This window comes from Lentinus tigrinus (assembly GCF_003813185.1).
Source record: "Lentinus tigrinus ALCF2SS1-7 unplaced genomic scaffold L226scaffold_22, whole genome shotgun sequence".
NCBI classification, from domain to species: domain Eukaryota; kingdom Fungi; phylum Basidiomycota; class Agaricomycetes; order Polyporales; family Polyporaceae; genus Lentinus; species Lentinus tigrinus.
In genome coordinates this window covers 357104-381010 of record NW_027137931.1, presented here as the reverse complement: position 1 = coordinate 381010, position 23907 = coordinate 357104, and the positions used below count along the sequence as shown (strand labels likewise).

The 23907-nt window shown below is 55.4% G+C and overlaps 14 protein-coding genes across 14 annotated transcripts; 5 read left to right on the top strand and 9 right to left on the bottom strand.

Moving 5' to 3' along the window:
* Positions 1 to 37: 37 nt before the first annotated feature.
* Positions 38 to 1414, bottom strand: L226DRAFT_466836 (sorbose reductase sou1; the record flags this gene model as incomplete). The annotated part of the gene is made up of 7 exons (XM_067676007.1): positions 38 to 71; positions 142 to 291; positions 358 to 485; positions 543 to 668; positions 725 to 853; positions 932 to 1185; positions 1252 to 1414. The coding sequence occupies 7 exons, from the start codon at positions 1412 to 1414 to the stop codon at positions 38 to 40; spliced, it is 984 nt and encodes a 327-aa protein (XP_067533216.1).
* On the bottom strand, positions 1385 to 2432 carry L226DRAFT_561806 (uncharacterized protein; the record flags this gene model as incomplete). The annotated part of the gene is made up of 5 exons (XM_067683458.1): positions 1385 to 1584; positions 1648 to 1684; positions 1739 to 1886; positions 2092 to 2150; positions 2328 to 2432. 5 exons carry the CDS (start codon positions 2430 to 2432, stop codon positions 1511 to 1513), a joined length of 423 nt encoding a protein of 140 aa, XP_067533215.1. The 3' UTR covers positions 1385 to 1510.
* A 108-nt stretch (positions 2433 to 2540) lies between these two features.
* On the top strand, positions 2541 to 3979 carry L226DRAFT_614788 (uncharacterized protein; the record flags this gene model as incomplete). The annotated part of the gene is made up of 4 exons (XM_067686691.1): positions 2541 to 2546; positions 3498 to 3666; positions 3741 to 3747; positions 3820 to 3979. The coding sequence occupies 4 exons, from the start codon at positions 2541 to 2543 to the stop codon at positions 3977 to 3979; spliced, it is 342 nt and encodes a 113-aa protein (XP_067533214.1).
* Positions 3980 to 5247: 1268 nt separating this feature from the next.
* On the top strand, positions 5248 to 7662 carry L226DRAFT_524664 (uncharacterized protein; the record flags this gene model as incomplete). The annotated part of the gene is made up of 7 exons (XM_067678906.1): positions 5248 to 5445; positions 5562 to 5652; positions 5920 to 5973; positions 6079 to 6170; positions 6270 to 6551; positions 6580 to 6925; positions 6986 to 7662. The coding sequence occupies 7 exons, from the start codon at positions 5248 to 5250 to the stop codon at positions 7660 to 7662; spliced, it is 1740 nt and encodes a 579-aa protein (XP_067533213.1).
* A 2273-nt stretch (positions 7663 to 9935) lies between these two features.
* Positions 9936 to 10990, top strand: L226DRAFT_573057 (uncharacterized protein; the record flags this gene model as incomplete). Its single annotated transcript, XM_067684775.1, has 2 exons — positions 9936 to 10138; positions 10195 to 10990. 2 exons carry the CDS (start codon positions 9936 to 9938, stop codon positions 10988 to 10990), a joined length of 999 nt encoding a protein of 332 aa, XP_067533212.1.
* An 854-nt stretch (positions 10991 to 11844) lies between these two features.
* Positions 11845 to 12021, bottom strand: L226DRAFT_443259 (uncharacterized protein; the record flags this gene model as incomplete). Its single annotated transcript, XM_067674842.1, has 1 exon — positions 11845 to 12021. A coding segment is annotated over one exon (177 nt), but the record flags the coding sequence as incomplete, so codon positions are not given.
* A 503-nt stretch (positions 12022 to 12524) lies between these two features.
* Positions 12525 to 13162, bottom strand: L226DRAFT_466841 (uncharacterized protein; the record flags this gene model as incomplete). Its single annotated transcript, XM_067676009.1, has 2 exons — positions 12525 to 12821; positions 12884 to 13162. Coding segments are annotated over 2 exons (576 nt in total), but the record flags the coding sequence as incomplete, so codon positions are not given.
* A 414-nt stretch (positions 13163 to 13576) lies between these two features.
* On the bottom strand, positions 13577 to 13834 carry L226DRAFT_447163 (uncharacterized protein; the record flags this gene model as incomplete). The annotated part of the gene is made up of 2 exons (XM_067674907.1): positions 13577 to 13684; positions 13757 to 13834. Coding segments are annotated over 2 exons (186 nt in total), but the record flags the coding sequence as incomplete, so codon positions are not given.
* A 141-nt stretch (positions 13835 to 13975) lies between these two features.
* Positions 13976 to 14281, bottom strand: L226DRAFT_443646 (uncharacterized protein; the record flags this gene model as incomplete). Its single annotated transcript, XM_067674852.1, has 2 exons — positions 13976 to 14026; positions 14105 to 14281. Coding segments are annotated over 2 exons (228 nt in total), but the record flags the coding sequence as incomplete, so codon positions are not given.
* Positions 14282 to 14320: 39 nt separating this feature from the next.
* L226DRAFT_466872 (uncharacterized protein) lies at positions 14321 to 15216 on the bottom strand (the record flags this gene model as incomplete). The annotated part of the gene is made up of 3 exons (XM_067676011.1): positions 14321 to 14441; positions 14506 to 14611; positions 14670 to 15216. Coding segments are annotated over 3 exons (774 nt in total), but the record flags the coding sequence as incomplete, so codon positions are not given.
* An 832-nt stretch (positions 15217 to 16048) lies between these two features.
* L226DRAFT_573055 (uncharacterized protein) lies at positions 16049 to 17330 on the top strand (the record flags this gene model as incomplete). Its single annotated transcript, XM_067684774.1, has 3 exons — positions 16049 to 16255; positions 16328 to 16630; positions 16701 to 17330. The coding sequence occupies 3 exons, from the start codon at positions 16049 to 16051 to the stop codon at positions 17328 to 17330; spliced, it is 1140 nt and encodes a 379-aa protein (XP_067533206.1).
* Positions 17331 to 18664: 1334 nt separating this feature from the next.
* L226DRAFT_466706 (uncharacterized protein) lies at positions 18665 to 19725 on the top strand (the record flags this gene model as incomplete). Its single annotated transcript, XM_067675994.1, has 2 exons — positions 18665 to 19402; positions 19465 to 19725. The coding sequence occupies 2 exons, from the start codon at positions 18665 to 18667 to the stop codon at positions 19723 to 19725; spliced, it is 999 nt and encodes a 332-aa protein (XP_067533205.1).
* Positions 19726 to 20296: 571 nt separating this feature from the next.
* L226DRAFT_573053 (uncharacterized protein) lies at positions 20297 to 21229 on the bottom strand (the record flags this gene model as incomplete). The annotated part of the gene is made up of 3 exons (XM_067684773.1): positions 20297 to 20614; positions 20676 to 20948; positions 21002 to 21229. The coding sequence occupies 3 exons, from the start codon at positions 21227 to 21229 to the stop codon at positions 20297 to 20299; spliced, it is 819 nt and encodes a 272-aa protein (XP_067533204.1).
* A 1502-nt stretch (positions 21230 to 22731) lies between these two features.
* On the bottom strand, positions 22732 to 23167 carry L226DRAFT_466837 (uncharacterized protein; the record flags this gene model as incomplete). Its single annotated transcript, XM_067676008.1, has 2 exons — positions 22732 to 22852; positions 22908 to 23167. Coding segments are annotated over 2 exons (381 nt in total), but the record flags the coding sequence as incomplete, so codon positions are not given.
* Positions 23168 to 23907: the final 740 nt, after the last annotated feature.

Genomic DNA, 23907 nt, shown 5'->3' with positions numbered 1-23907 from the left:
CTATGGCCAACTTGGACGAATGACTCCAGGAGACTTGTTACCATGCATGATGCCCTCCACTCACAAGGATGCTGTTGCACAACGCCGTCAGCTGTTTGAACGCATGCGCCCCAGAGTCTGCAATCATAGACAGACACTCACTCGCTTCCAGTGCAGAACGAGCTCGCATCGCTCGCGAGCCACGCCGCGATGCCGCGAAGTTCGTCCGGTCTTCCGATCCGACCGAGCGGATTTTGGCTCGACCATGTTTCGACGAGTTCCGGACGCTTAGCCAGGAACGGTCCCGTCATACTGGAGAGCGAGGATACTAGGTAAGTTGGTCGCTCATCGGGACCCGGACATACGCTCAAGACATACCTGGTGTTGATGTATCCGGGACTGATCGTGTTCACGCGAATGTTCTTAGGCCCAAGCTCGCACGCCATGCTTCGCGCCATCTGCAATACTGCAGACTTGGAAGTATTGTATGAAACCCCTGAATGGCCCTGCAAAGTCAACATTAGCACAGTTGAGGTACTCAAAAGAGGTACGCCATTATATACTTTGTTCGCTCCGTGGCCGCTCATGCTCGCAATCATGATGATGCTACCGCCGTTCCCGAACCGATCCATCTGCTGTCCCGCAGCCTGTGCTGTGTAGAGCACGCCGTTCACGTTCACTGCGATAACCTGCTCGTACGGTCGTCTGTCCGATGCGCGTGTTCTATGGACTCGACTGAACATACCTCTTCGAACTGTTTCGCGGGATAGGTGAGGCACAGAGTGTCACCCCGTAAGATCCCCGCGGCCGCGACGCAAACATCCATCCTGCCCTCTCGATCTCCTACTGCCTCTCCGATCTTCCACATGGCATTCTATGGCAGACACGGAGGACCAGGGTCAAATCAAATTGGCTCGACGCGACCAGCGAGCAGATTCCGGAGGAGACTAACCTGGTCCGTCACGTCCGCGCTGATGTACTCCAGCCTTGCCTCCCCGCCCGTTCCCTTCAGCTGAGAGGCATACTCGCGCACTTTCGCAAACTCGTCTCCAGGTGCCTCCGGGAGATCCACGCAGTATACGGCACGCGTCCCGGCTTCTACAAGGGCAAGTGCCAACTCGAGTCCGATGCCGCGGTTCCCGCCCGTCACCAGCGCGACGCGGTCGGCGAGAGAGAACTCTTGCTTGAACAACGTCGGGTCCGTATCTCGACACCACAATCACTTCGTCAATAGCGGCATTCGAATAGGTTGCGCTGATAAGCAGGGCTTACCGTTAGAGGAAGAAGCTTCGAGTGCTCTGGCGACGCCGACCGGACCGTAGGACATCATGCGACCATGGGGAGAGCAAAGGGAAGCACCCTTAGAGAACTTGGCGTGAGAGTGCCGTGCACGCAGGGCCGATGCCAGGCGCGATGCAGAGAGTTTGGGGAGCATCCTCAGCATCGTTTGGGTTGTCGCAGTGCGGCAGATGCGGGGTCGGATGGGAGGCCTTTTGTACTTTGCGTGCGTGCATTAGAAGTCTGGATACAGTCACGAACCTACGAAGTTGCCCGCGGACGTCATGGGCACCCCGTCATGGGAACCTTGCTCTTCTAAGCTTGGTACTGGTACGCATGAGATGCCGGTTCGTAACGTGATACCGGGCACCGGTCGTTCATCGACCTCACCTGGCGCCATGCCTTGTGGCCTCTGCTCACAAGTACACTATGACGCGATGAGCTGCGGCGCATGCCACGCACAAGCCAAGAGGACACTCACCGCGGATCCGATGCAGTAGGAGCTCGCGTCGCTCGCGAGCCAAGCGCAGACGCGCCGCAGCTCGTGCGTGACCCCAAATGTCCCAAGCAGGTTCGAGTTGGCATACTTCGCCGCTGCCTCGGGACGGTCATTCAAGCTTGAGTTTAACCTGAAGGTGGCGCAAGAGTCAGCATTTTACGACTACTGGCTATGCCAATTTCGATTCTCATACTCATCGTTCTTGGAGGTCCCGTCAGGTGGCGTCAAATAAATGGTGGGCTCGCATAAGTCAGACGTAAGTTAGCAACGGAAAGGAAGTTCGAAGACGAGATTGAGCTTCGCCATTCCCCATATTAAGCTCTGATCATCGACACCTAGCCTTCTCATTGAAGCGGGAGCCTGCCATTAGCCGCAGAGTCACAATGTGCCATCCCTGTGAGCAGCACTCAGTGCATAGAGCCGTAGCTGAGTCAAGATGCTCACAAATCCAGGGAGCCCACTTGCAAGATGCTCTGGTAACGGATGGTGTCGGAGGGATCAAATTAGACTCAGCTATAGAGGTAACTTCGAGTTTGATACCCTCGGCCTTCCAATACTCGTGCTAGCGCACTAGTAAGAGAATTTGGTGTGAACAATCGTGCATTATGTGCAGAAGCAGAATGGGAGCAGCGACTAACGGTGGCGGGAGCCCTCGGAGGCGCTGGGGAGGCGCCATGTTTGTCCTTGTTGATACGTCGGAGTGCGGATCGCAGCTACGTGCCGCCCTTAGTGGCAGTCTGTTACTAACTTTCATCCTGCTTTACATCTTGACTAGTTGACTTCTATGCTAGTATGTTGAGAGGACAACACGCCTCAGTCTCATCTGCAACACAACCGGTCCCCGGGCAGACCGCGAACACTCCAGGCCGTCAGGCCATCATGCTCGGGTAAGCAGCCCGTTCATTTCAAAACTACTTCTCGAGTCTAGACCTGTCTACGGATATAATGATGATGACCCGACGTGATCTACAGGCATACACGCAACGAACAGGAATATTGAAGCTGTCCCCCGCCATACCCGCCCTTCATTCTCTGACGGTAGTATCTCCGAGTCCGATAGCGCCACAACGGGACATGTTGTTCCCTGCCGTACCTATTCAAGGAATGCTCCCGCTTCGGAGCTTGCGCCAGAGTAGATATCAAGTTATGATGCGGCACAGGCACTACTTGCAGCGCGACATCTCCTGGCAACTTCACTTGACCCGGCGACGCATACTAACTCATATCCGACAGCCAAACACGCTCGCCTCGACTGTAATGACACGAAGGACTCCGTCCTCATCATGCAGTAACACACATTAGCATGGAGAGTGCCCTGGCGGTGGACGACAACGGTCTCGACAATCCCCGAAGTGCATACTTATAAGTTGGGACCGTCGAGACTCACGTGACCCTTCACCTCCCGGAATCCACGCACACTTCTCCGCCACACCTACCCTTTGAGACCCAATACTACAGGACAGAATCGATGCGCTGTGCACATATATCTATCTCTGCAGCATTCCTACTCACCGGCTGTGGTCTCGTCTCCGCAGCTCACTTACACTGTCACCCTGCGGCCATCGAAGCGTCGGAGCATGTGGTGGCACCGGACGGAATTACGGCCATCTCGGTACATGCTAGAGACAGGGAGAAGGAGCGCAGAGAGGTCCGTAGTATTGTGCGCCCCAAGTCCTGACATTGCTGGACCTGGGGCAATCAGGAGAACTTCGAGCCTGAGGGTTGCTAATGACCTTGACAGAGCGGCGGCAACTTGATTAATTCCATTGAATACTGCACGGACCCGAACTTCAAAGGGCAGTGCGCCACGCTGACAGTCACGCTCGAGGACTGCATGATCATCACAGACCCGGTGTTCATGAACACGACCTCGAGTTTCCGGACAAACGACGATTGCATCTCCTATGAATGTGAGTGCGACACCTTCGTGGGTTTCATCATCAGGTTCGAGACTCACTGATCACGACTGCGATTACTGTGCCAGTGTATAGGTGCGTACCATTCCATTGCGGTGTAAGATTCGTCCCAAGGCTGATGGCGATGGTCTCCGATCTACTGAACAGGGACTCGTTCTGTATCATCGACATCGCCACGATCTACGCGGGGACCGCGGTGGGGGACGGTGGCGAGAGCAGCAAGGGCGCAAACTTCAACGACAAGGTCTTGTCGTTCCGCTGCCGACGGGGAACCCAAGAGTGGATGGCGCCAAACTGTCCGTCGTGATCTGTAGCGGGAGAACCGGTGTACGGCCGCGATGGATTGAACAATGTTCAGGTCATAAGCGAGGGCTTATCTGCAGCCCGAAGATGGCATTCTAGGAGGGTGTGCAGGAAACGGACTGGGGGCTTGGAGTACAACGTAGGTGGGCATGTTCTACTTTTTGCTATTACTTCGCGAAGACTGGCGGGAAGATTTCATCAGCTTTCAAGTCTGAGTACCGATGATAGGGTAGCTGTGTCTCTGAGGGGAAAATCCCAACAAAAACTACAACAAACCTGAAAGGTTACGAGTCGGCTAGTCGATTCCCGGGTCGAAGCTGGATACACCGTGGTCGCACGAGTAGAGCCTATCTGCGAAGTTGGGGAAGAGGCAGCGCAAAGCTGCGAAGCCGTGGATGGACTGGGAGTGGAAGGTGTGGTGCCACGTTGAGGCGAAGGCTCACGGTCAAAGCTGGGTGTTTCGGAATGGACTCGAAAATGGCGCAATCCGGGAGGCACGCTTCGGCATATCGGGTGAAGCAGCAGTCTGGTGGGGGAGTTGGGGAAGCAAACTCGCTCGTGGGAGGGCACGTCAAAGGGGGAAGGGGACGAGGAAGGGAGTGTATAGGTGGCGGAGGAGGGAGGCGAGGTACTAAACTGGGGCACCCTCGGTGGGTGGTCGGATTCTCGTGCTCGATAGCACAGGAGCTACTTCGCTCCTAGACTGGCGGTCTTCTCTTCACTGGTGCGGGATACTTGCTTCGAAACTCTGCGGCGACTTGATAGTCAGGATTAGCAAACTCAGGCCCCTAGTAGGCTACTCTCTTGTGAAGCGAGCGAACTCTTGCTCGATCGACACTACTGCGTGTCGACTGCTGAACTTACGGCCTCCCAGCGAAGGCGAACTGGCGCCAAAGTTGAGATGGTGACGGAGAGGGGGAGAGATTCTCTGATTAGCGCTGACACAGCAAAGTCATTACAAAGGGTGTTGGGTAAGAAGATAGATAAGTAATAGTAGTAGCCTGCTCCCACAACTGGGGACCGCATCGAGGGCGAAACGAAGGCGAAGTGTGGTCGAAGCTGCATGGATGGGTTTGACTAGGGGCGCAGAAAGCTCGGTGACTCATTATCCCCTCCCCACTGAAATCTGGACTGTCCTCAGTCCTTGGCGCGTGCTGTCAATGGGGGCGATGATCGATTGGACCGTGATAGAGCGAGGTCGAAAGGAGGGGGGGTCGCACGAATATAAACGTGACTGGGCTCGCTTCGCTCACCCTGTCGCCTCCGTCCTAAATGTCTGCGTGCCCTCACCCTGTAATTCGCCTTATGCCCGACCTCCACCAAGACATCGACCACCTCGTTGCCAAGCTGATTCCCCAGGCCACCACGCAGCTTGTCGAGGCGGTCAATGAATTAGAGGCCTTGTGTAGCGATGTCGCGACCGACAACGGTTATGTGGCCTCGGGATACGCCAAGGTTGGGGACTGTGCAGTGAGTTCGCGTAGTGGCCCAATAGTAGCGTCCTAGCTGACCGGCTGTAGGCGACCCTACTCGCTTTCTCCATGGGGCACAGAACCTCAGTGATGATGGCTACTCTCCGCGAACAGTCAAATCGTAGCCTCAACATTCTCAAGGAGTGGCCCCACAACGGCGAGCGCTTCACATCGGAGCTCGCCGCACGCATCAACCATTTCCACCGTGAGTTCGAATGACGAGTCCTGCAGGCGCATGCGGCTCGCCAACGTGCAGACCTGTTGCTTCTGACTCGCATTTCCCAGGTCGCCAACGAGGCTGCCGTCGTCGACGTCGATCTTCTCCTGCATATCTGAGGGCTCATCTACGAAGTCGAGAACACCATGGACAAAGTTGACGCCGAGATCCAGTCGACCCTAGAGGCCCCCGGGGGGCGCACCTACGTTCTTCCTCGCCGCGACGGTTGAGGGTTCACGATTGCTTGGCTTCTAGATCGGCAGCTTCGCTCCTTCGACATCCCAGTCATGAAGGTCGTGGCGGTGCCAGGTGCGGGTGGGATAGAGGCCAGTAACGGAGCGCTGAAAAAGGTGGCTAGAGTAGGAAGGAGGATGTCTAGGTTGTGCCAATAGAGTTCAGCATTTGTTGAGATAGAAGCCGCCTGCCAGGGCCGGGTCTTGATCACTGTAGAGAAGCTGATGCACGCGGTTCCGGGTGACTCTGACACTCTTAAACTGTGCAGGAAGGTGAGTCTTGGTCTCCCTCGCCTTCCCTTCCCCCTTCTTCTTGCCTTCCCCCACTCTCTGCTTGCCCACTGCTCCTCGATGTCTTCCTCCACTGCCAAGCCCCTTCCGACTGGGAGCTCACCTCTGTCTGACCCCTTGGTTCACGCCGCCAACTTGCTGTCGACTGCCCTGCCGGTTTCGCCCTCCCATCTGGCCGCTGAGGATCATAACACTGAGGGAGACGCGGTCCTGTCTGATGTTCTTCCCCCCGACCCCATCGAGCTGGACGACTTTGTCGCGGCATTCCTCCTCAAGATGCACCTGCTGGACGACCAGGCGTATCAGGCGCGAGCGCGCAGTTTCTTGTCGATCCTGATACGCTTCACAACTTCACCGCTTCGTGTGCTTGCCTTGCTAACTCCTTCTCCAGCGCGAAGAGAACAGGCGCAAACCCTGCCCTGACGTCACCTTCTTCGATCTCTATGCCCACTTCACCACTGCGGCGTCCTCGCGCACCGCCACCGACTTTTTCTTTGACTACCTGGAGGTCTCGCGTGCGGTAAGACTTGAAGGCCTGCGAAGCGAGCTGGAGAGCGCCACGATGCAAGTCGACTTGGAAACCCAGATGTGCCAGCGGCTCTCTGCAGAGTACGACACTGGTGTCCTCTCCGCTCAGGACTTCGCGGTGATGATGGCGAAGTACGGCGGGTCGCTCGCCCGCTGCAAGTCCAAGGTGAAGGACCTCACCACGCTCTTACCTCGCGCGGAGCTCGCCGGTAAGTGCTCTACTTCGCCTCGCCCTGCTGGTCGTCGCCTCGCTCACTGACTTGTCCTAGCCGCCTCTGCTGCCAAGGCGCGATCGAAGCGGCTGCCTCGCTCCTGGGCTACGCTCGCCCTCCATCGCATGCCTTCGGACCCCGAAGTGGATGGTCCTTCGACTAGCAGCGCACCAGTGGGACCACCCACGTCCGCAGCGAACACCTCAGCTACACCTTCGACTCGCCCGTCGTCGATGCTTAAAGGCAAGGAGCGCGCTGGGACCCTCATTACGCGAGACCCTGGTGGGGAGCCTGTCGATGACGATGACGACAACAACGCTGATAAACGCGGTGCCAGCAGCGACAGCGATATTGAAGAGGTCCTCCCGCCCCCTGCAACCCGCTCCTTGGCTCCGCCGGTTCTACGCAATCCCCCGTCGAAACGCAACCTCTCACCTGAGCTCGACGTCGACATGGAGGAGTCGCCGAAGCCCATCAATCCCCCTAAGAAAGCCCGCTTGTCGCGGCAGGCCGCCGGACCTTCAATAGTTCTCTCCGCCGCGGCTTTGACCACCCTCGACATCTTTCGCGACCGTGGGATTAACCTGGTCCTCGCTGAAGTCGAGGGCGTCTCCGAGGAGCACCGCTCTGCTATTGTCTTCTCCGCGACTTGCGACTTGTGTGGGCATGACTGTGACCACGGCATCAGGCTGAAGTGCATCGGAAAAAAGACATCTAAGCCTGAGCGTCTCTGAGTTGCTCTAAAGCGCCCCAAAGCGCCCCAGGCTTCTCAGAGTGCCAGAGCTATCAGGTTTGCCTGCACAGCTCTGAGGCCAAGGTTTCTGAGCATGCCAGCTCTCAGGTTTGCCTGCTCAGCTCTGGGCAGCTCTGAGAGCTGATCAGGCTTGGCCAGAGTGTGCTCTATGCAGTATCAATTTGGCTGACCAGTTTGCGGTTTCACTCATAGGCAAGTAGGGTAAAAGAGATATATTCAATCTATCTAGTACATGGATATCGACAATGTATGCGATACATAAGAACAATATACCATCAGATACACAGTCTGCAATACAGTGCATGAGCAAACTTGATAAGAAATCATATGAAGTGTGCGACGTACCATATACCAGCATAAGTGAGTGGTATCTAAAGGCAACATGAACGTATCAGCATGACCTTGTAAGTCAGAAGGGATGTGCTCACCATATGCAATAATAGAAATGAGAGGGAACTTGAACAAAAGAGCGCAAGAGGAGTTAGAGACCGCACATACAAAGAGAAATGTTGCGACTTACCATAAGTCGTCACTGCTTGCCAATACATCTAAGAACATGTAGCTGAACATAATACTCACCTCAGATGAAGCACTAGCACAAGTAAGAGGCAGCAATGACAAGCACAGAAGGGAGACAAGAGAGCGAAACATGAAGGAGAGATGGGGGGATAGAAACGAATACCAGCTGGCACCCTGTACCCATGTTGCTACAAGCCAAACAAATAACAATATTTGTATTGTGGCACCTGGGCGTTAATGTGGGCATAGGGTTCAAAAAAGATGCTGTGGCTTTTGGATTTGTACTTATTGACATTGTGGCTGAACACCTCATATTAAGGTCTGTCAATGACGCTTCTGCCCTAAAGGCTTTTGACCCTCAAGGTTGATATGCCCAATTAGGCCAGTGTATCCAGTGTACCCTGTCCCAATTTGGCACATCACTGGTGCTCATATACTGGTAATAAAAGTGGTCTGACAAGAGATTGAACCAAAGCCTTCATGGTTTATTTACAGTCATCACAACCATTAGACCATATCTCCTTATTATTATATGGCACTCCTAATAATCTATCAGCTTTTTGTAGGACTTATCCCTTGTGTGCCTCAAGTGAGTATTTGACATAAGGGACAACTGAACATAGTCATTGCTCAATGCAAGTGCAAGTCATTACACAGTCTAGTTGAACATATAGTAAAGGTGTCTATACAATGCAGAATAAATTATACAACATCTATACAGTCCTACCAATAGCAACTCATAGTCATCTTTAAACATGCCTGGCAGCTCTGGCTAAATCTGACAAGGTCAGCGCTTTAGCATCCTACATAAGCGCTCTATGAGTGTTAGGACTATGCGCACAAGTCGAACTCCGAAGGGAAGTCCAAAGTCCAAAGTCTGATAGTGCGCTGGAATGAAGACTTTGGCAAAGTTATTGACCAACGCCCGAAGAGTCGTCGATGTCTTCAATTTGCGGAAGTCCGACAAGAGGCTCCGGAGTTTATACCGGAGCAAGCTACGAATAAGAGAGTCAAGCAGAGGGTTATGAACAGAGACGAGAACAGAAGTCGGAGGTCGGAGGTCGGAGGTCGGGTCGGAAGGTTGGACGGAGATCAGACGGAGGTTGGCAGAGAAGTCAGATAGATTGAGTGCTGAGTAGTCGAGAGGGTAAACGAGATATCAGAACTGAAGAACTATGCGACTGTAAGGTAGGGTTTATATACAAAAGTCCGAATGTCCGATAGGAGCCCGATAGGAGTAGAGACAGGAGGCGGACTGCGGAGATGACAGAGCAGAAGCAAATAAACTGGACTAGTAAGTATAGGCGGCGGATACAAATGTCATAGTATGATCAGATGACAGAGCGGGGGTCGGGGGTGATTGGAGTCCGGGCGGAAGTCCGGATAAGGCAGGAGGGAAAGGAGCAGGGGTGGTGAAGTATTAGCCGGGAAAGGGGCGGAGTTCAGGGGTAGTCGGGTCGGGGTTGTGTCGGAGGGGCGGCAGGGCGGACTTGGGCACGGAATGTGACAGTGTCCCCCCACTGGGTCTAAGCCCTCGAGGACTAACTGGGAAGTGTTTCAGGGTGACAGGCGGGGAGGTGAGTCGACGGGGAAGTCGTAGTTCTGACCCTGCCATCACGGAGTTGAGGATTTGAAATTGTCGGATATAAAAAGTCGGACGGAGTTGAAGATCTTTAGGAACTCCTTCGTCCTCTACCACCACCATCACCACCACCACCACCACCACTACCACCCATGGCCTCGATCGACACCACCGCGCTCGAAGAGCAAATCCGACAGGCGATGGAGCAGCTCCGCATCGCGCGGGAGCGGAAGGAGGAGGAGAAGCAGAGGCTGGAGGAGGAGACGCAGAAGGCGGTGGAGAAGGCCTGCAAGAAGGAGGAGGAGTGGAAGCGCAAGCGGGAGGAGGAGAAGAAGAGGCCGCGGATGGCCGCCATGTAAGTCGGAGTGGGGTTCGGGGTTCGGAGGTCCGACGGAGCTGACTTTTTTACAGCGCGGCCTGTCATGGGTGCACGGGGCAGAACGCCCCGTGCTTGTGGTACACCGACTCCGACCGCGCGAAGGCGTGCGTCGCCTGCCAACAGCGGCAGAAGAAGTGCGAGGGCGGAGAAGCCCCGCCCGAGGCCCGACAGGGGAAGAGGAAACCCCGCGTCGAGCCCATCGTTGTTGACAACGATGACGACAACGATGATGGCAACGCGCCCGGCCCGTCAAAACCCCGACTGAAGGGAAAGGGAAAGGAGAAGGAGAAGTCCGCCCCGGCGCCGGAAACCCCGCCGACGAAGAAGAGGCCCGCCCTGGAGTCGGAGGCCCCGCCGCCCAGGAAGAAGAAGATCAGCCTGCAGCCATTGCAGTGGGCCGACGAGGGGCCGTCCACCGACCACGAGGAGCAGCGGCTCCGGGAGCGGACCCGGACCCTGGAGGAGGAACTCTGCGCGCTGGACGGAAAGGACCTGTTGGTCCGATCCGTCCTGGAGGTGGCGCTCCTGCGCGAGGCGATCGCGCCGCTCCGCCGCGAGATCCGACAGGTGGGCTGGGCCAGCTCCAGGGTGGAGGCCTGGTGGCAGTACTTCAACGTGCACCCGGAGGGTGGGTCGGAGGAGGAGTACAAGCCGTCGGAGTCGGAGGAGTCGGAGCAGGAGGGTGAGGCGGAAGGTGGGCAGGAGGGCGAGCAGGGCGGAGAGGAGCAGGCAGGCGGGGAGGAGCAGGCAGGTGGAGAGGAGCAGGGTGGAGATGAAGAGGGTGGAGAGCAGATGGAGGTCGATGGAGAGGGGAGTAGCGCGGCGTAGAGTCAGAGTCTGATAGAGGACTCCGCTGAATGATTTTTCTTGAGTCTTGGAAAGTCCGACAGGGAGTCCGAATCAAGGAGTGTGACAAGACCGATAGTGACTAAGTAAGTTCGATAAGCAAATAAGTAAGGGAATAAGTAAGAATAGGTATTAATGATTAAGAGCTAAGTAAGTTTGTCAAGGGGTCCGGGCTTATCCGGGTAAGAGGAATGAAAGTCCGATTAAGGCTGAGCACGGGTGGATCCGCAGGTCATCCGGATCCGGACCTACGGGTTAGGGTCACACACATAATCCCCACCTAGATCCGTGCGGATCGTACCCGGAAGATGATCTGTACCCGGAGATCTGTACCCGGGACCTACAGGTTAACCTGTGCCAGGATCCGTACCTGCGAAAACCTATGGGTATTCCGGATCCGTCACCGAAACATTATGTATTGCACAATAATAATGCACTAACACACACTAGTAGAACAATCAAGTAACCAAGATAACTCGAGTCTTGATGCTCAGCCTTACTCTCAACTTGAAAGACATTATTCCAGACCCTGAACTTGAAGTTGTCGGAGGAAAAGCACACTAGTAGAACTTCAAGTAGCATCAAAGGCATCAGTTCATTGAGCAGACGGAGATGACCATGCAATCATGGCCTTGAGGATGGGTTGAACCATCCAATACGGTACAAGATACTAGTACAAAGCAATATACCATTCAGGCTTACTAGGCAGAGGCAGATGCGGACGTCGACGCTGCTTGGTTAGTGTTACTAGTCGCCGGCGGACCATCGAGAATCTCCACATCGTCGTCGTCTTCTACAGCCGAGGCTGTGGCCGTTTGGGCAGGGAGAGGACGACCACGGAGGTGCGCGATCACCTCGCGCTCGGCCACAAGGTCGGGGATCCGGGACCACGAACCAAGGAGAGTGCTCGCGCGCACTGACGCGTCACCGAGGGAGTGGCGCAGCCGCGAAACAGTCAAACGGCCCCGCGAAAATGCACGCTCAACGTCGGTCGAAGTGGCTGGGCAGAGAAGTTAGTCAAGTGGCGACCTGTATCGCGTCAGCTGATGGATAGTAGACGTACCAGGAACAGAGAGGAAATCAAGAGCCATCCGTGCCAAGGCAGAGTCGCTCTGGCTGTCCGAGACAGCCCGCCAATATGCTAGAGGGTCGGCAACAGTTGGCAACGGGGGGGACTCGAGATAGATCTCGAGCGCGTCCTGTGCGCTCGCCACGTTCGGGGCAGACAGCTGCGCAAAGAGGGCCCGAGTGCCCTGCAGTCATGTCATAAAATTAGCACAGTGACTACGCGCTGCAGCATTGAAAAAATTAGAGAGAACGCACCGCTGCAGTGCTCGCAGCAACGCTGCGGCGACCAGTGCCATGCCTATAAGACGACGACGAAGAGCGAGGTGTGTTGGCCTCCGCAGGCGGTGCTGGCTTGTAGCGAGACGTCCATTCGCCTCGGAGCAAGGCGATCGCCTCGTTGATCCACTCCTCGGGCCAATCCTTCGAGCGGAAGTACGCCATCTTGTACTTAGGGTGAAGAACTGCAATTAGGTATGATATACATTGGGTCAGTGAAATGATCATGTGCGAGGACTAAAGTAGACTTACCCATGGCGACGCGGTAGATGAATGTTTCGTCGGTGAGCTGGTAGTACTTGTCCAAAATTACGCGACCCCGCTTCGCCGCAGCGCGCACGGAGGGTGCCAGAGAGTCGTCGGCCGCGAACCGGTCGACGTGTTCGGTGAGAAGATCCATGTATGGGATCACTTCATGCACGAGAGCGCGGCTGCTGCTGGAGATCTGGTTCGTCGCGAAGGAGAAGGGCTGTAGGTTGGGTCAGAAACAGACTGTAGGCCCTTAGCGCAGCTGTTGGAGATGGTACGTACATCTAGGAGACGGTAGAGCTCGTCGACGAGCTTCCACTCATCCTCGCTGAGGTTGAAGCGGCGAAGGCGTGCCCCGGTACGCCTGTTGAACTGGGCCATGTTGCAGAGCGTGTCGAGGACGTCTTGCATCTCGAGCGCACGTTCGAGGACATGCGTGACGGTGTTCCATCTGGTCTTCACGGATCGGACAAGGACGCTGGCGTTGAGGTCCGCGCCGCCGGCGAGCTTACTGAGCTCCTCGCGGATGACAGGGTTGTGCCATACTTTTACAGAGAGCTTCAAGATCTGCTCGATGGCTAGTTAGCCTGGACAGTCCGTAATATGTAGTACGTTCCGACGTTCAAACACACCTTGTCTAGGGCTAATTGCCCTTCCTTGATCTCTGCACGGGTGAGGACAACCTCTGGGTGATCCTCGTCGATGCTGGTGAGTAGCTCTTCGTCTGCGGCCTCACGGTCTTCGTCCGCTTCGTTGGCTGCCTCGAGGTCCTCTTCATCGACGTCGTCGTCAGACAACGTGTCCAGCTCCTGTTCGGCCGATTCTGCGTCCTCGGGTGTCTCATCCTTAGCCGTCCTTTTGCATGCAAATTGCGAGAGGATTGCCTAGACCCAAGAGAGTGTTAGCAGGCGAGTACAGGTCTATTTTATAAGACCTAGATGGACTTACTTTGACGACGAGGTTGAGTATATGGCCGAAGCATCGGACGCGCACTTGACGACCACGGAACAGCGGGAAACGGGACTGAATCTCGTCCAACATCTTGTCGTTGTTGGACGCATTGTCGCAGACAATAGCGAGGACCTGCGTAGGACAGATGGGAATGAGTACATGGTCACATCAGAACGATATTCCATAGTATTGATAGGTGCGTACCTTGTACTCAATTACATACTTCTTCATACACTCGAGCAGCTTCTCTGCGAGATACTCGCCGGTGTGTGCTTTAGTGAGGCTGAAAATATGTCGATGTGAGTCATATGTCCGGAACTGTAGCCACCTGCGAGCAAGTACGTACCGAATGAAGTCCAGGATTACGTGCCGGATTTCCCCGCCTTCATACCAGTGTGCAGTCACCCCGAGGAACGAGATGACGTTTGGGGAGGTCCATCCATCGACGCAGAGGTGGATCTTGCCCTTGAAATTCTGCGGGGGTAGAGCGCGTTGAGCGTCCATGGGCGGTGTCGCAGAAGGGCTGGATGAGGTGTTTGGGGTGTAACTCACCTCGAATCGTTGCAGGAGACGGGCGGTTGTCTCGTCGAGGATCGTCTGGATGTCCCGGGAGACGGTGAAGCGAGATGGGACCTCAACCTTGGCGTAGAGCATCCGGAGGATCTCGCGGAACTCTGGATCCTCCACAGCGGCGAAAGGGCGGTGCCGAGTTGAGCACCACATAGCGAGAAGAAAACGCAGCCGTGCAGGGGAATAGGTTGCACCCGCTGCAAATGCGGTGATGCTCTCGGACTCGGGAGTCTCGTCTGGATCGCAGGAGTCGGCGTGACGCTTGAGATTCCCGGTCGAGTCCTCGTAGTCCGAGCGGTCGACGTGCTTCGACGGGTAGCTAGCCAAAAAGATAACATACAGCGTTAGTAAAGACGTCTTGCAATCCAACAGTTTGTACATACCGTTTGCATATGAAACGGTGCACGATCACGCCCTGAGGACCGCGTATAATGCGCGGCCTCTGGTAGTGCTCGTAGACCCGGGAGCGCCATCCCTTCGACACGCGATCTACACATGTGGTTAGTGACACAAGGCAAAAGACTGGAGCGCAGAGAACGAAACTCACCGAGAATTTGCTCGGGTGTCATCCCAGCATACTTGTCGAGGAATCGAGCTCGCTTCTGCTCGCCGGAGAGAAGGCGCGTCTTCGTTGAACGCCGAACACGAGCAGACAACGCAGGGACGCCGCCGTCCGTAGCCTCCGCCTCTCCGTCTGGGTCAGCCTCGGGCTCGGTCGTCTCACCGCCTTCGCCGTCGTCAGTGGGTGCGTTCGATGCATCTCCTTCCTTGCGACGCTTTGCAGGTGGACGGGCTTGGGTAGTTGCAGCGGGGTCATGAGGCTGCGAGCTCGGAGGGCCGGGAGTGCCTGCAGTCTGCGTATCGCGACGGCGTTTGGTAGAAGTAGAAATAGAGGACATAGCAAGGACGTGGGGAAGGGGTGGCGATATGGAAGATGTAATGTTAGACAAGTTGTTCGACGAGGATGAGGAACGACAACATACCAGGAAGTCGCGCCGAGGGCATATATACGGACTCAGGCAAGCACTGTTGCCAACCGATATCCTGAGCTCGCGGAATATGAGTAACACTCGTTCTGGTAAGACAATAGACATCATATTGCGTGCTACCGACTACATGCTCCTCCTCGTCGTGTACATCGATCGAAGGAGACCCGAAGGACCTTTGCGGAGCCCCGTGTACCGACACCTCGGGCGAGCTTTGCAAATGAATGTCAGCGGTAGATTATTACTGGTCAAAGATAATATCTCATACCTTCCTGAATCGTCGCTGTGCATCGTGAAAACGGTGCCATTGTCCGAGCAGTACTAGTCTCCCGTGTCGTGCGACATGTCATGTCCGGGTTTGACTTGAGACCGGAGAGGGAGTCAATCAAAAAACACGAGGAGCATGATGAGTGAAGACCTAGCAGTAGAATAGCCGAGATAGCGCAGGAGCCGACTCGATGACTAGCCAGGATAGGTTGGTAGCAAATGTTTTTGATCGCAAGGCAGGTTGAGCATGCACACGTGCGAGCGCTTAGATTGCCTAATCTGATCTCAGTGTGCTCCGACCGCCCGGTGGAGTACACTTTTGCGTCTCCTCCATTCATCTCTCTGTCTACTCTGTGTTGATCTGGATACATATCTACGCAGCCTCACGCCTCACTCACTCTCTCATATTTGTCTCCTGTACTCTCTCGGATCCCAATCGCAAATTGCTATCTGACCCGCTACCCTGGTTCTCTGGTCCCCGATTTTGTGCAACCCGTAGCCCATCGATTCAGCCACCAACTCCTCGTGCGCAAAACACGACGCGCTACACAGGAGATTAGAGGCATCCATGCGCTCTAGGCCGGAGAGGTATGTGGCTTTGTATCTGACAAATCTGATTGCGCTTCTGAGCAGTCACAGCCCGGCAAGGCACGGTAATCGAACACCCAACAGCATGTTGAAGAAGACCAGGTGCGTCTACAAGGGCTCCCCACGCAAACCCCCCGCTTCCTTGCTCCTCACCACCCTCACACCAAGTGCCATGAATTTCGCGTCCTGCATCTACCTGCGCAAGGACGAGGGTGTACCCCATCTGCCTCGTCTTCCACTCGCCGATCTCGCCCTCGTTGTCGACGGACCTACTGCTTTGCAGCCATTCCTTGTGAGTAACAACTGTGTTCGCTCACGCGTACATGCCCGCTGATCACCCGGGTTGTCGGTATGCCATATCCAGCTCATCCTCCCTCTTGACATCGTCGAGCGAGTCACAGCCCCGAAGATCTCCGGCTGGCTGGCGGCGCTCAGCGGACCGTCTGTCGAACAAGCCGACATGACAGCAGAGCAGCGCGAGACGATTCTCAAGATCGTCTGTGGCTTTCGCGTCTTTGTCAAGCGTCCTACCGGTGTCGTTACCCCGAGGGACTGGCCCGACTTCACCGCTCTCCTGACGCAGGCAACCACGCGCGTCGGCCCTCTCGACTCCGCAGAGAAGGAACTCGACGACGTCACAAGATGGCTGGAGGCACGTTTCCCTGCGGTACGTGTTCGATCGGACTGCTGATTGTTCACTCACATCTGCTGACACCGAAGTATTATCTTACCACTAGCATGTCTTCCTCCCAGTCTACGACCACTTTGAAGATCCAGCCTCGACCGTCAACAGCGAGGCCAAGAGAGTCGCGGTCGTTGCTGCATTGGCAGCGATGCTCGACCCTCGCATCCGTGACGCATTGCGTGATAATGAGGATGAGTCGACCGGACCCGCCACGCCGCTACCTCCCCAAGACACTCCCCCGTCTCGCGGCCCCTCTCGTCGTGCCCGGAAACGAGCCGCGTACAAGGCGTCTGTTGCTCGTCGTGCCTCTGACGGTACTGTACATGCGCAGGCTGTCGCGGCTGAAGGTGCGCCGGTATCCATCGATCTCACTCCCTCACCCGGTGACCCGGCGGTCACGTCCACGTCCATCCCGAGCCCTGACGATGCCACTCCTGCTATCCCCACCCACATCCCCGGCACCCCTATTCGTCTCTCGCAAGTGATACATCCCGCCATGCGATCAGAGAGGGCACGAGGGAAGTGTCCGGCCGCCACCGTCGAGACTGACGATGAGGCCGACGATGCGGCTTCGGAGGACGGCTCCGTGGACAGTGTCCCGTCGCTCAAGACCGTCTCTGCGTCTGACAGTGAACGTGAGGAGTATGTAGACGACGATGACGAGTATTACGACGACGATTAGTAATGTAATGTACGCTGTAGTGTGGAACTTGAACCGCAAATGGATAAACATGTTTGTTCCCGACTCCATGCTTGCATCTGGCAATGATAGTGTGATTTGTTTTGAATTGAACAGAGAAATGATACAATGTGTAATAAACAATAAAGATAGCTCGTAACAAAGCGCAGATTTGCCGCAGAATAATGATACATTGAACGGGATCCGCAGGCAATTTGATAACTCCATACCTGGATCCGCGCGCTATCCGGAGGGCGGATATCCGTACCCGTTGCACCTGTACCTATGGGTATAAGAATGGATCGGATCCGGATCTACCCACGATGGACCTGATCTGTTGCTCAGCCTTAAGTCCGATAAGAGTTCTTGAGCATGTCCGAGCTCCAAAGCGAGGATCCACGAAGTTTCTTCATCGGTGCCTTCGTAACCGGCCCAACGGACCAGGTACAAGAGTTGACAGGTCCGACATCAGCAATCGATCTTGGAGTCGAGGATTTCGGAGATCTCGTATTCGGGTTCTCCATCAATGATAACCGGCGGAGGCGGAGTTTGGACACGGCTCGGAATAGTATTCGGAGTTGCGGGTTCTAATTGGGAAACATGGAAAACGGGATGGATGGCCCGCATTAGGGGCGGTCAGAGTTCTCGATTCGAGGTCGATTCGTTGACGATTCATTGACGATTCTGGGCATGAAACGGTGTAGGAGAATCGAGGGTACTTTGACCGACCCGTTTCTTAGTGTCGATTATACCCCGATTCAAACGCCTTGCTGGAAGAGTTAACCGTCGGCGATTAATTGTTTAAGACGCCATATTTGGACTAATAGTAAATGTATTCACTTGTCTTCGTCCGTCTCTCTGTCTGCACCATGGGCCGCCGTACACAGCGCAGAGCTACTGCTGAGAACACCCTCAAGGCTTATATACGGTTTGCGCGGTTCAGGGCACTCCTTCGCAGGAAGGCTGCTGCGCGCAGACATGCGACACTCCGACCTGCACACCGCCATGCACACCATGCTCCCTCCTCTTCTTGTCACTCTGACCTGCCAAGCTCGCTCAGCTCTCTCTCCTCTGACACTCACTCGGACTCTTCTATTACCACATCTGGCTCTGACACTTCGACGGACCCACTGGGAGTTGCAATGGAAGACTCGGAGTTGGACTGGGCTGACGTACTGGGTGGGGGCTGGAGGCTTCGTCGGATGGCATGGGCACACACCATCCCCGCAGGGTCACCGTCGTTCACGAGTAGCGAGGGATGGCAGGTTACTGAGGAATGGTCAGATGGTGGGAGTGCAGTTGTTGGGACTTGGGACTGGGAGGCTGGGTGCGCACGTATGCCCGACTCGGACTCATCTACTTCTCGCTCCGCTCCATCTGTGTCCTCTTCTGGCCATGATGGGGACGTAGAAGGATCATCTTGTTCTGATACGGACGATGATATGAACATCGATGTTAATCCCAACCTGGAGCATCCCAAGACCCTTCCCTCCCGCATACACGACTTCATATCCAGCATCTATGCCGAACGCTATCATGAACCCCGCACCCGTCTACCACGTCCTAATACCCCTTTCATTCATCATGTCCTCGCCGTCTACAAAACTGAGCAACCAGAGCTGTTTCGCAATGAGTTACGGGTGTCACCGTGGACATTCGACCAACTTCTTGCACATGTCGCATCCGATCCCATCTTTGCAAACAACTCACGCAACCCTCAATTTCCTGTTGAGCAACAGCTTGCAATTGCTCTGTGGCGGTTTGGTCACTATGGAAATGCTGCAGGATTACAGAAGGTCGCGAATTGGGCGGGTGTTGGGAAGGGTTATGTCCTTCTCGCTACGCGGCGTGTGGTTGTCGCACTTACTCGTCGGGACTTCCTCGATGAGACGATCTGCATGCCAACTGCAGAGGAGAAAGACGAGGCCAAGGAATGGGTCGAGCAACACTCATGCAAGGCTTGGAGGGATGGATGGCTATTGGTGGATGGGACACTTGTACCGCTGTACATGCGTCCGTATTGGTATGGAGAGAGCTACTATGATAGGAAGTGTCAGTACTCGTTGAACATCCAGGTGTGTAGAACATAGCTACTCTACCCATAATGAACGCCTCATAAACTCAGTCCATGTTCTAGGTTGTCTCGTTGCCCAACTTGCGCATCGTAGACGTGAGTTATGGCCACACCGGAAGCACACATGACTCTACTGCGTTTGAGCGGACGAGGGTTGCGCGCGACTATACTGAGATCTTGGAGGCAAATGAATTTATATGGGCAGACTCTGCGTATCCAGTGAGTGCTGGTCAAGCTTACTTTGGTCATCAGATCGTGAATATGAATCAAAACTACATAGATCGAGACTTGGATGGTCGCTCCATACAAGAAGCCGGAGCGTGACCTCCCTGACAACGAGGTGTTCAACAACCATGTCTCGATGGTACGCATCCGTTCTGAACATGCCATTGGCTACCTCAAGGGTTGTTTCCAGTCATTGAAAGGATTACGGGTATACATCGACTCTACTCAGGCACATAAGTACGCAACCTACTGGGTTCTGGCATGTGTTGCGATACACAGTTTCGCCATGCGGTGCGAGGCCGAGGAGCGTGCGGAGGAAGGAGATGTTGACGATGACCCTTTCATTAGGGAAGGACTCAGCTCGGAGTCGGACTCAGCCAACGAAGCACCAAGCCACTTGTGCGGCCGCGGTCAACGGCTCTCAGCTGCGAAGGCGAAGCGCGAAGGACTGAAAGAGCATCTATTCCGGGCACTTGAGCGGCGCGCGGCGAGAAGGAGGGATAGGTACACTATTTGAATACATGGTACTGCCGCGCTGTCATATTATTCATGGCGTTCTTGTCCACCTCTGCCAGCGTGTCAAGCGTGGGACCCTCAGAAGAGTCGGGCGAGTTGGCCATCATCAAGATTCGACTGAGCGAGCAGGGTTTCACCGGAGAGTAAGCGTGAATCATCCGTTGAGCGAAGGGCTTCGCCATGGGGAATGGTCGAGCGACGGTGTGCTAGGTACAGCAGGGGGTGGTACCAATGACGAGGATGCAGACGGGCCTGAAGGGATGGAGTCGAGTGGGACGTCCACGCTATCGTCTGAGGAATCCTGGGCTGGTGGTAGCATCTCGAACTTCGGCAGAGGGGGAAGAGGGGGGAGGGGTGTGCGAACACTGTCGAAGGCCGCTGCGGGTGAAGGGGGAGGCAGCACGAACGCATTGGTGAGGTGAGGTGATGGAGGTGGCGAAGGCACCGCGATGCGAGTCTTGAACTCTGGTAGCTGTCTCGAGGGAGAAGGAGGGATGGGTGGAATGTATGACGGGATGACTCCCGTCTCGTACGCCGGTAGAACCTTGCTCTTGGTTCTTGGTGACAGAGCGGCTGCGCCAAGGCTGGAAGACCACCTGCGAGACGCGGGTCTTTCGTGGAATGACACCCTTGGCCCGGAATTTGCGTGTTGACCTTTTGGGCGACGCATTGGGTGCCTTGACTGGGGATAACGCGCGTACCTGCAGTGAAGACGAACCCACAGCGGCTGGAGTCGGAGGGAGCTCAGCGAGCATTTGCTCAACCTCCCATGACCGCTTCTCTTCGAGGAGCTTCAGTCGTTCCGCCTGGAAAAGATAGGTCAAATCGACTATACGAGTTGAATGGAGAACGAACTGACCTCAAGCGCGGCCTTCTCCCTTCGTGACCGCCCAGCAGCCTCTGTGAACTTCCGTCGCTCCTCCTCCGGATCTTTGAAACGCGCATCAAGTCGCTTCTGCGCATGGTAGCCAACCGGGTGACGCGTGGGCGCGAGTGCAGAGCCGCCAATGGTGTTGCGGCGTGAGGGTTTGTGCGGCGGAGGAGGCTGGCAGGGGCGATGGAAGTTGTTTGGGAGAGGACGAGACATGGATGCTGGAACGTTGATGCAGGGGAGCGCGACAGGCTGGCAGTAAAGTCAGTGCGGGAAAAGCGCTGTCGCGATCATGGTAGTGTCGTCCAGCATCGTCGGTGCGCTGTAGCTAGGACGGACGGAGTCGCACAGACACAGGACGTGGTGGTTGGGCTGGGACCCGGCAGAGCTGGGCGCTCAATGTCGGTCGGTAGGGCGAAGGACATCTTGCAGCGCGAGGGGCAGGAATGAGGTCGAGCTTGCCGTCCGGTGCCCAAGCACGAGCCCACAGACAACGGCGAGAACGAAGGCTGGGTGTGTGCGAGGTAAGCGAGCACGCTGTCGCGAGCGATGAGCGCGACGTGATGGCAGGATGGCAAACTGTCGCCGGGATAGGCGCTGGCGCACCGCTCTGCTGGACGCTGGGTGCCGGCCTCTCTGGCTCGGCCAGCCCCTGCACTGGCCGACTGTGGGCGGCCGGTCGTTTGTATACTTACCAAAGCTCCATTGTGGTCGGCCATATGTGGCTCATGTGCGCGAATTTGGTTTGATTAGTGGAAGAAAACGCTACATAGAGCTAAAGGAAGTTGTCCCCCACACCGCCCGATGTCTCTCCGCCGTTGGCATCCTGCCCGAAGCCTGCAGCAAACTCATCCAACGAGTTCCCCCAACTAACCCCAGTAGAGCCCGTGAACGCGTTGTTGTTTACGGCGCCTGCGACCATTCCGGGATGAGCATGTGTATGCGGATGACCAAAACGTACATACCCGGCAGTGTTCCACGGTTGATGCGCGCGAGTTTCAGCTCATGCTCCTGACGCATTTTGAACTTGAGCATCTCGGCATTGAGCTGCGCCTTCTCCGCCTTGATGTGTTCCTTCTCAAGCTGCGCAGTCAGCTTCGCTTTGTACTTGAGAGTGTCTTGTTGAGCTTTGATGATCTGTAACTCGAGCGTCTTCTGGCGAGTGACCTCCTCCGCAACGGCAATGTCAAGTTGTCGGCCATCTTGAGCTTCTTCGATGACGACTTCTTATTGCCCTTGGTAGCGGAGATGGATGCATTCGCACGCGCGGGGGTCCTCTTATTCGCAGGAGGTGCGCCACCCTTCTTGGCCGCCGGAGTTCCAGGCTTCGCATCTTCCACCAACTCGGAGTCGCTCTTGACTCCCTCACCCTCATTGGAGTCGGCGGCAGACACCACAGAGGCACGTCGCTTCTGGATGCGCTGGAGGAACTCAGTTTCACCCTCCGAGGCATCAGAACTACTCTCATCATCCTTGAAGAAGAGGTCCAGAGAGGGTCGCGGTGCAGGCTTGATATCTCCGGCATCCTCGGACACTGTGATAGCGTCTCCAAGGATAGCATCAACGTCCACGGCATCGGCGCTGTTACCGACGCCCATCGGTATGACATTCGGGCGCTGAGAGATGAGTGCTTTCATGTTCCAGAACCAGGGAGACTTCTTTTTGACGATCGCTATCGCAAGCAAGTTAGTACTATGGTCACCGAACGCCTGATAGAATTACGTACACCATGCGTTTGTGAGCTCATTATTACGGGCCATGTCCAATTCATCCTCCCGAGTCAAGCCTGCTCCGGTTGTGCCCATCTCTGTCATATGCTCTCGGGTCTGCCTCTCGAGTCTAAATGCCAGCGTGAGTACTGTAAGCACAAATGAGACAAAGAAACAGTACCCACCCTTTCAAGCGATTCTTGATTTTCATGCCCCATGCTGCCAGAACTTTCGCGTCAGTGAGGGCCGGCGCAAATGCAGCGCCATACTTCTCGTGCTCCTGGAATAGTATTTTTGCTAGTTGGGCGTGGTGGTCCGTCTTCGCCTTGCCTCCTCCGTTTGCGGTGGATGGATGGCCACCGGGAGACGGGTACAGTGCCTGCTTGATGTCGCTGTTATCCTCGACCGCGGAGATGAGGCTCCACGTGAGCGTATGATTGGTCCACCTATCCCCCCAGAGTGCAAGGTCGAAGCGTTAGTACTCTTTACCAAATGGAGAACAAAAGATAGTGCACTGGACAGTAGAGTTACCCGCATTTCCACCCAGCCCACCGCCTATACCATCCTCATCAGATCCATCTGCTTCCTGCGAATTCTCGTCCTCCGAAGTGGCTCCGCTCTTGTTGGAATCGCAGCTGCCCTTCTGACTCGAAGGTTTTCCCGACTTGTGTGTCTTCCTGCGTGGCCGGCTCGGAGCGGGATTGACAGCTTTCTTTGTCTTTGAGGTCGACTGAGGTGCCATGAAGACAGAGAGAGAGAGAGAGAGCGTTCTCAAGGTGATGCCAGGCGGCGACGGAGTCAGCGGAGGCGCAGGTAAATCTATATTTTATTGCCCAGATATGTATTTAAGGTACCTTGTATATACCAAACCAGACGCGGAAAACATCATCTCGAGGTGCGAACAACCAGCACCTCCTCCAGAATCGCGATTCTCGATGTCGAAGCGAGTCCGGACTCGCTTCGACGATTCACCTCGATTCACAGAAAATCGCCTTAAGCACGCGATTCCCGACTAAATCCGAAGGTCGATTAATCGTCAAGCCTCAATTTGAATCGACCTCGAATCGACCTCGAATCGAGAACTCTGACCGCCCCTATTGAGTCGGGTAATCGGAGGGTGAAGGAGTGGGTTCCGGGCTGAGCGATGATCTCGTAAGGGCCCAGGAACTTCTCCGATAGCTTCTT